General features: G+C 34.5%; 2 protein-coding genes across 2 annotated transcripts; both read left to right on the forward strand.

The window, feature by feature from the left end:
* Window positions 1-493: 493 nt before the first annotated feature.
* Window positions 494-1796, forward strand: LOC131046839 (uncharacterized). Its single transcript, XM_057980623.2, has 2 exons — window positions 494-807; window positions 890-1796. Exons 1-2 carry the CDS (start codon window positions 758-760, stop codon window positions 1482-1484), a joined length of 645 nt encoding a protein of 214 aa, XP_057836606.2. The 5' UTR covers window positions 494-757; the 3' UTR covers window positions 1485-1796.
* Window positions 1797-7267: 5471 nt separating this feature from the next.
* Window positions 7268-8565, forward strand: LOC131046876 (uncharacterized). The gene is made up of 2 exons (XM_057980687.2): window positions 7268-7597; window positions 7684-8565. The coding sequence occupies exons 1-2, from the start codon at window positions 7424-7426 to the stop codon at window positions 8278-8280; spliced, it is 771 nt and encodes a 256-aa protein (XP_057836670.2). The 5' UTR covers window positions 7268-7423; the 3' UTR covers window positions 8281-8565.
* The last annotated feature ends 1468 nt before the right edge of the window (window positions 8566-10033 follow it).

Raw genomic sequence — 10033 nt, forward strand, 5'->3', positions numbered from 1 at the left:
GAATCTATAATCTTTAGGTTGTAATTTGTTTCATATTAGCTTGTTTGGGGGCTAGGTTTCTAATTATACACTATTTTATGGTAGCCAATTTGGAGCTTAGGTTTCTAACTATTGACTAGAGCTTAGATTCTTTTTAAGGAGACATCTGCCACCGCTTGTAGTTTTTGAATGAGCAGTTTTGGGTCAATACAAATCTTGGAACCTTAAGCACCACTCACATTTTGACTGAAATCAATAATCAATGCTCTTAACCCTCATAACTTGAAGCCAATATTTGTGTTATATAAACTTTATTTTGTAATGAATTACATTTTATTTTATTTTATTTTTTGGTTACATATGGATTGTGCAAAGAAGCATTAATGCTATTCATTTGGTATGTGATTAATGTATAACTACATACATTTTGATATATTAATGATTTTATAAAATTAAAAAAATTAATTACATAATAATTATAAATAAAATAAAATTACGACAATTATCTCACGACTATCGATACATGCTTAACCACTAATCTTCTCGACCAGTACTATCTCACTGTACCACCAAATAAAGACTCTTTTTAACAATTTTATCACAGTTACTTCAACATGTATATGGAGAATGCAAAAGTAGAGCTGGGCCTAAACCATGGATGACCGCAAGTTTCCCAATGTAAAAGAGGTCTATGGCACTTTGGCCAAAGATTACGTAGAGTTCAGGCCTCGCTATCCCTCTCACCTTTTCTCCTTTCTTTCTTCTCTCACTCCACAACATGAGCTGGTCTGAGATGTGGGCACAGGCAATGGCCAAGCCGCCATTGAGGTAAGTAAGCTGTTAATCATATCTTTCTCATACCTCTTCTCTTTATATATAACACTCTGTTCTCTGTTAATTTGTAAAGCAGTTATCAAAGTACTATGCGAGAGTGGTGGGCACAGACACAAGTGGGGCAAATACAGCACGCAGAGCAGCGCCCCAACATAACCTACACCGTGACGGCGCCGTCATTGACCGACCAACAACTCCACTCCATCGTCGGCCCCGAATCTTCCGTGGATCTCGTCACCGCCGCCACGGCCGTCCACTGGTTCGATTTGGATAAATTTTACGCGCAGGTGAAACAGGTGTTGAAGAAGCCCGGCGGCGTGATTGCCGTGTGGGCGTATTGGAATCTCAGCGTCGATCCAGCAGTGGACGCCGTTTACGAGCGGTTTTTTGGCAGAATTTATCCGTTAACCCATCCGGCTGTTAAAGTAGTGGTGGAGGAGTATGAGACTTTGCCGTTTCCGTTCGCACAAGTGCAGGCAATAAAAATGGAGATTGAAGAGCAGAGGACGTTTGATCAGTATTTGGGATATTTCAGAACGTGGTCTGGCTTGGCGGGCAGGGAAGAAATCTTGGACGAGTTTAGAGCAGAATTTGAGGCGGCGTGGGGAGCGGAGTTCCATGTGACCAAGAGTGTAAAGTTTCCACTCTACTTAAAGGTCGGTAAGGTTTGAAATAAAGCAAAGATTCTGTTAGTAGACGGTGAATGATCTACAGGTAGTCTGTGAGCTTTGTTTGTGCCGTTAATTTTAATATGGATTTGAAGTGTCTTATTAAATGTTAATCCATTTGGATACTATCGGGGATTTAATATGACCGTGACAGTCACATGGTTTTTGCTGAAATCATAATAAAGGCTGGTACAAGTTTCTTATCTATTTTGACAGATTGTGGCAGAAGGTTGGTATATAATTTGGAGCTGTACGTAAGAGCCATCCATTAAAGAATACGTGACAAAAAAACACTACCTATGATTTCCTTTTTAATTTTTGACACATTGTATGTAATTTTCGGTGTACGAATTGGTAAATTCTTTGGGCCGAAGTTTCAATAGCCGTGGTCAAGCTATTCTGGCTCCAAAATAGACCTTTCGTACATTGTGATAGCAACGTGTTAGTCAATCGCAGCCGTTTATTACAAAATCGAAAGTGTAAAACGCACGACTAACACGCATGTTAGTCAATCCGTACTGTAAGCTAGTGAAATTTTCAAACAGCAAAAAATCACACATAAATCCATTTAATAATATAGTGTGTATTGATAAACTAAATCAAATAAGTTGTCAAATATTTTATTGTCAACATTTTGTTCAAAATTTACACCTATGATTAATGAAATGCACCATAAACTTATTTTTGTAATATTATAAATAAGTTATATGTTAATCTACTAAAACAATATGATAGGAAGTGGACAATTGTTTTTTCCCTAATGTAATAAGATTTACATAGATAACTTAAATGAATTTATTTCAAAGATGTTGAGATTGTTTTTATGAATAGATATTTATATGTTATGATAGTCATTTTGAATGTCCTAGATTATAAAAAGATTGTGGATAAATAAAATTACATCATGGAGTCTAAACAAGATAGAGCCTAAACATTAAATCTCAAGAGAAAAATAACGTTGCTAAGTAGCAAGAGTTAAGGCATATGAGTAGAATGAGTTAGGTGATGATTAGCTAGTGTTCACATATTTGAAGGTTGACTAGCAACTTTGGTAGGAGAAATAGCTAGGGTAAGATAAGGGAATTTAGGACTATTTAGTCATATAAGGGCTCCTCTAATATGATCTTCATGAGATGACGAAGATGAACAATGATATCTACACTACTTGAAGCATGTAAATCATCAAGAACTTGAGTGTTTTGACTTCTTTCATATCGACACCCTTGTGGTAGGTATTAATTTGTGTTTAGAGTGAGAATGGGAGGTTGTTACAACTTTGGAAACCCTACAAGTTATATTACTACTATTACTGAAGTTGGAACCATCGTTTTTAATATTGTTTAAACCAGTGGATCTATATCTCGACCCACTTTGGTGTTGAACAATCTTGGCTAGCTAATCACTATGCATATAATGCATACAATTCTAGTTTCTAGATGGGTCAGTTTGATGGCTCTTTACAAATTAGCAATTTTCAATCCCTTTAATCCTATTCTTGATCCAATCCCCTATGGGGGGTCATCTCATACGTTATATTATGGGGATCGTGACAAGGATTATCATCCACTTCACTCAATAGCTTGGGTCACTCAGGGGTGCTCAATTACATCACTAAAAATGTGGGTAGATAAAATTATATCCTAAAGTATAAGTAAGACAGAGCCTTAAAGATCGTATTCAAAGAGAAAAGTAAAGTTGCTAAGTAGTGAAAGCTAGACACTAGTAGGAGGTATGTCAAATTTATCTAGTTTGCACACATTTGGCTTATCTTGGTCATCAAGAATAGGCTCCTATCGAGTGAGAGCACCTTGATCTTGATCCTAATCAAGAATAGACTTTGTTGAGAGGTTAACTGATAGATGTAGAAGGAGAAACAACAAGGGCAAAATAAGGTGATTTGTAATTGTCTAGGCATTGATGGGCACCCAAAATATAATTTTGATGAGATTGGTTGGGACCAACCATGTGCTCTCCATTTAGAAGCATGAAAATAATGAGGAACTCAAGCATTTTAACTTCCACCATGTCAAAACCCTCGTGATAGTGATTTTATCCTTGTTGGAGTAAGGGGGGGAGTTGGTGAAATTATAGCAACCATACAAGGTCCATTACCCTAATGATAATGAAGCTCCTAGAGGGTGTACTACACTAAGTGCACCTTTATCAGCTTGCCTTTGTAATTACATTAACACAATGGAACGTTTCATAGATATAGAATCATGGAGAAATCACTATCAACAATAAATTCATAAGAAATAGTAGAATTCTTATAGATTTCCAAATGCTAGATAGGAATTCCATTCTAAAAACATGTCATGGCTAAGTGAATGTAAGAACTTGGATTCTAGCCCAACCTCCTAAAATAATCGTATGACAAGAAAAAGGCTTAAGTTTATATGGCTTGAAGAAGTCGAGAATTCAATTCCAACCTACTTCAACTCTAGGAAAAACTACAAAGAACATTTAAGAGTTTCATGGTGCTCACAAAAAGAGAAACAAGCATTAAAAACTCCTTAATGAATCAATCTGGAACCAATAAAAAGACCTTGATAAGGAAAAATGAGCAAGATTTGACTTAATGATAGCCAATTGAAAATAGTCTAAAATTTACACCACCATGTATCAACTAAAGATTGAAGAATAGACCTATTATTAAGCAAGGTGAAATCCAAGCACAACCTTTATAAAATTGAAATTATGAAATGGTGTCTTGGGATATGATTTCTAGTATTTACACCATGGATTATAGTATTTGACCATAATTTTGTGCAACATAACCATAATAATGGAATCAATAATAGTATGAAAGGAGTCAAAATCCTAGTTTTTGAGTCTATACTTTACTTTTGTTTTAGGTCAAGAAAGAAAATCCGTAGCGATTCTTGAAAAATATCTGGTAGCATCTTAATACCTTTGTTAAAAGCTTAAAAATATCAAAGCATGAATCCAAGGAACTTTAGGAAAATGTTATCCTAACAAGTAATCATTATCTAGATCTCCAACAGTTAAAAATTGAGTGAAATACATATATTTAAAATTTTAATGAAATTGATAGATAAATAGATGAATTCAACTATATAAATAATCTTAAAATTATTAGAGAGATAATTATGTTAGTAGGCGGTGAATGATCTACAGGTAATATGTGATCTTTGCTTGTGTTGCTAAAATTAACTATATGAGTACATGTTAATAAGACATTTGGGTACTATCAGGGTTTAAATATGAGGGTGACAGTCACATGGTTTTTGTTGAAATCATAATGAAGGGTGGTACAAGTTTCTTTTCAATTTTGGTAGATTGTGAAAGAGGGTATATAATTTGGATGACTCTTTGTAAATCATTCAGTAAAGAATATGTGACAAAGAGCACTACGGATTTATTTTTAATAGATTGTAATTTTTCTGTGTACGAATTGGTAAAATCTTTGTAAGAAAGTGAAATTTTCTAATAAACCAAAAACAACATGACAATGATACCTTGTTTTTTAAAACGCATTTAGTAATATAGTGTTTATTGATAAACTAAATCAAATAAGTTGCCACACATTCTATCAACAACATTTTGTTCAAAATTCACACTTATGGTTAATGAAATGCGCCTCATACTTTTTTTCGTAATATTATAAATAAAAGCCATTAAGTTTCCACAATCCATGAAATAATAGTCACATGTTTCAGGATTTGATTGTGTGTGATTTTTTGCATCAACGTTTTGGATCACTCTGCATGCTCTAACTATTTTCATCCTGATGATGCATCACACAATTCTAATTACTAACACAAAATCACACAAGTAACTTTAGTAGGAGAAATATCTAGGGCAAGATAAAGGAATTTGGGACTACCTAGCCATCTAGGGACTCCTTAAAGCAATGCTCATGGGATGACCAAGATGAAAAATGATGTCTACATAAGAAGTATGAGAATCTTTTAGAAGTTGAGTATTTTGACTTCTTCCAAGTCAAGTTAGTCAACACCCTTGTGGTCAAGATTAATTCATGGTAGACTGAGAAGAGGAGGTTGTTGGAACTTTGACAACCATACAAGTTGCATTATCACAATTATCAAGAAGCACCTAGAGGTGAGCCACTCCAAGTGCACTAGAACATATAATAGATTTAGCATAAATGGAGAAATTATTGTTAACAATAAATCCAAAAAATTGGTATAAATTCTATATTTCCAAATGTTAAATAAGAATTTCACTCTAAAAGCATGCCATATTTGAGTGGTATTTTCCTCACAAACACTTTCCCATTGCATGCTTAACAATACCACTCACCTCATTTCCAAAGAAAATCCCTCAAGTATTTGCTATCTAAAGAGGATCTTACTAGTAGAATGACAAAGTAGGTCATCGTAGTGATTTTAATATCAAGTATGTGAATCATAAGGCAATCAAGGGACATATTCTCACCAACCAACTAATAGAGGCTCCCCTACAAGATAATCAACTATTGAGAACTTAATTCTTTGATGAGTCCATCTTTCACCACTAGGAACAAACATCATGGACATTATATATTGACAAATCTTTCATCAACTATAGTTCCAAAATGGACATTCTATTTTTCACATCTCAAGATGATATCATCCCTAAGGCATTCAAAATTGGATTCTCATATACCAATAATATCATCAAATATGAAGCGTTTGTTTCTAATTTAAAAAATGATAGTCAAATATAAAATTTATTTTTAAGGTTTTTGGTTCTCAATACAACTTTAAAACATTATTTTTTACTAATCAACCCCATAAAACATGAAGTTGAATATATATATATATATATTGGAGAGGTGAAATCAATATTTATCAAACAATTTTATAGAAAATATGGTTGAACTTAAAAATAAAAATTAAGAAATTAATTTTTATCAAATAATAATTTCATATAATTATGTTGTGAATTGTTTATGGATTTGATTGTGTAAGTTTTTTTAGCATCAACATTTCAAATCACACTGTGTGGTCCTTCATTAAGATGTTAGAGAGCATAAGGAAGTGAGAAAAATATGCTCTCCAACATTCAGATGATGGATCACAAATTGTGATCTGAAACATTGATGCTCAAAAAATTTACACACTCAAATCCATAGTAATTTACAACATAATCTAATAAATTATATAGAAACTTAATTTCATTTATTAAATTCAAAAGTTTATAAATACACGTTTGTTAAACCAAAAAAAAAAAAAGAACGAAAAAAAGATGAGGTATGCTTCATCCTTAACCAAATGAAAAAAGATGGGACTTCATCCAATATCATCCCTCTTCTTTATCCCAAAGACTGCAACAATGGTAATAGACATTATTTCGAGCGTGATGATAAGAGATCATATCGGGCATCTCATATGCTTGACATCTATTATCTCTCTAGACTGACTCGAACAACGCATAAGTTGACATTTTATTTGTCCCATAGGTTATATTTAGCGGAACAACTTAAACCTCACAGAGAAAGCTTACACTTCTAGGCTTTACAATGTTAAACATTCAGAGTTGACTGACATTTTTTAGGCTTGATATGTTGCTTAATGTATGTGATCATACTAAGAATACACTTCTAGACTTAAAAATGTTGAACACTCAAAATTGACTAACATTCTCTAAACTTAATATGTTGCTTAATGTGTGATTTAAGACTACCCTTAATATTTAGGATGTGGATGTTAAAATAATTTCTTTCTTTCTTCTTTCCCAAACCAAACTAAAAGTCAGACAAATAAAAGAAATGAATTGTAAAACAAATACCTACCAAAAGAAAATGTTTGTGTTACAGATCAAATTACGACAAACTGCTACTGATACATTCTCAACCACTCATGCTCTCCCCTAATTCTAATCTCAAACTGCAACCAAATAAAGACTCTTTTTCACAATTCTATCGCAGCCCCCTTTTACATATATGGAAAAGCCAAAGCTCTGTCTGGGCCTAAACCATGGATGACAGCAAGCTTCCCAATGTAAAAGTGCTGTATGGCACAATAGCCAAAGATTACGCACAGTTCAGACCCCGCTATCCCCCTCACCTTTTCTCCTTCCTTTCTTCCCTCACTCCACAACATCATCTTGCCTGGGATGTGGGCACAGGCACTGGCCAAGCCGCCATTGAGGTAAGCAACTTGTTTATCATATCTTTTATCACACCTCTTCTCTTTATATATATAACACCCTCTTCTCTGTTTTAATGGTAAATCAGTTATCAAAGTACTATGCGAGAGTGGTGGGCACAGACACGAGTGAGGGGCAGATTCAACACGCAGAGCGCCGCCACAACATAAGCTACGCCGTCACGCCGTCATCAATGACCGACCAACAACTCCACTCCATTGTCGGCCCCGAATCTTCCGTGGATCTCGTCACCGCCGCCACAGCCGTCCACTGGTTCGATTTGGATAAATTTTACGGGCAGGTGAAGCGGGTGTTGAAGAAGCCCGGCGGCGTGATTGCCGTGTGGGCGTATTGGAAGCCCCGAGTGGATCCAGCAGTAGACGCCGTTTATGAGCGGTTTTTTAGCAGAACTTATCCGTTTTCCCATCCGGCTGCGAAAGTGGTGTTGGAGGAGTACGAGACTTTGCAGTTTCCGTTCGCACAAGTGGAGGGAATAAAAATGGAGATTGAAGAGCAGAGGACTTTTGAGGAGTATGTGGGATATTTCAGAACGGGGCAGGCTTTGGTGGGCAGGGAAGAAATATTGGAGGAGTTTATAGCAGAATTTGAGGCGGCTTGGGGAGCTCCGCTCCATGTGACCAAGACTGTAAAGTTCCCGCTGTGCTTTAAGATTGGTAAGGTTTGAAACAGAGGGAAGATTCTGTTAGTAGACGGTGGATGATTCAAATAAACTGTGAGCTTTATTTACTTGTACTGTTAATTATAATATGTTGTTAAGTGTCTTTAAATGTGAAAGCGACTGTCACATGGCGGTCTGCAAAGTTTTTTCTGAAATCATAATCAACGAAAAACATGAATATTTGAAAAAAATTAAATTAAATTACACTTTTAAACCATCTAAAATTGTAATGCAGACTGTTAATATTTTTTAACAATCATAATAGATGTCCTTATGATATTATAGCGTTTAGGCTGTCTAATATCTTGTTAACAATATTTTGATTCAAAATCCAAGAATTGTAGGTTAATGATACACAATCTTTATTTATTTTTGCATTATAATAAAAACAAGTTTATATTTTAAATATTATAAAAGGAGATGGGTAATTAGAAAATTCTTATTATCTTAAAATTTGGATAGATATTTTAAACGTATTTATGTAAAAGATATTGATTTTTTTTTATGAATAGGCATTATATCAACTATACAAGTCTTTTTTAATATCTTATATAGAAAAAAGTGGGTAGAGAAATCTCATCCCAGAATCAAAGCAAGATAAAACTTAAACATCAAATTCAAAGAGAAAAGTAAAGTTGCTAAGTAGCGAGAGTTAGGCACAAGCATAAGGAAGTAGGTCACGATCATCCAATTTGTATATAATTCAACTTATTGATCAAGAGGTTGATTGGTAGCCTTGGTAGGAGAAATGACAAGGGCAAGATAAGGGAATTTGTAGTTGTCTAGCAATCCAGGGGCTCCTCCAATGCAATTTTGACAAGATGACTAGAACCAACCATGAGCTCTGCATTAAGAAGTATGACAATCACTAGGGAATCACATATTTTAACTTCTACCATGTCAAAACCCTCATAACATAGATAGATTTGTATTGGATTGAGGGGGGAGGTTGGTGAAATTATAACAACCATACAAGGTGCATTACTCCAATGATCAAGAATACCAAAGAGGTGAGCTACTCTAAGCTCGCCTTTATCAACTTGCATTTTAATTACTAACACATTGGAACATATCATAGATTTAGATTCATGGAGAAATGACTATTAACAATATATAATAATCGTAGAATTCCTATCTTTCCAAATGCTAAGTAAGCATGAGTTCCATTTTGAAAACATGTCATGTCTACGTGAATTGAGTAGAGATTCTAGTCCAATCTCCTAAAAGAATCATATGACAAGAAAAAGGCTTAGGTTTAAAGGGTTTGAAGAACTCATGGATTCAATTCCAACCTACATAAGATTTAGGAAAAAGTCAAAAAACATGTTTGGGAGTTTCTTCGTGCTTACAAAAAAGGAACAAAGATTGAGAACACTACATGAATCAATCTAGAACCAATACAAAGACCTTGATATAAAATGCATAAGGCAAAATATGAAAGCTTTGACTCAATGACAGCCAATCAAATAGTGTGAAATTCACACCACCATGTGTCATCTAAAGATTGGAAAACACACCTATTATTAATCTTATGCACTTTGTACTTATGAGGTGAAAGCCAAGAATAAACTTTATGAGGTTTATAATTATGAAATGGTGTATTAGGATAATTTTTCTAGTGTTCACACCATGGATTAAAACATATAACCCCAATTTTGTGCAACATTACAATAAGAAGGAAATCTATAATAGTTTGAAAGGACTCAAAATCCTAGATATTGAATCTATGCTTTGCTTTGGCTTTAGGCCAAGAAAGAAG

This window comes from Cryptomeria japonica, chromosome 4 (genome assembly GCF_030272615.1).
Source record: "Cryptomeria japonica chromosome 4, Sugi_1.0, whole genome shotgun sequence".
Taxonomy (NCBI): Eukaryota; Viridiplantae; Streptophyta; class Pinopsida; order Cupressales; family Cupressaceae; genus Cryptomeria; species Cryptomeria japonica.

Excerpts from the sequence above, each read along its gene's own strand:
- LOC131046839 (XM_057980623.2), top strand. The coding sequence starts at position 758 with ATGAGCTGGTCTGAGATGTGGGCACAGGCAATGGCCAAGCCGCCATTG. Across the intron at positions 808-889 it reads ATGGCCAAGCCGCCATTGAG|TTATCAAAGTACTATGCGAG; the intron begins GTAAGTAAGCTG and ends TTTGTAAAGCAG.
- LOC131046876 (XM_057980687.2), top strand. The coding sequence starts at position 7,424 with ATGGATGACAGCAAGCTTCCCAATGTAAAAGTGCTGTATGGCACAATA. Across the intron at positions 7,598-7,683 it reads CTGGCCAAGCCGCCATTGAG|TTATCAAAGTACTATGCGAG; the intron begins GTAAGCAACTTG and ends ATGGTAAATCAG.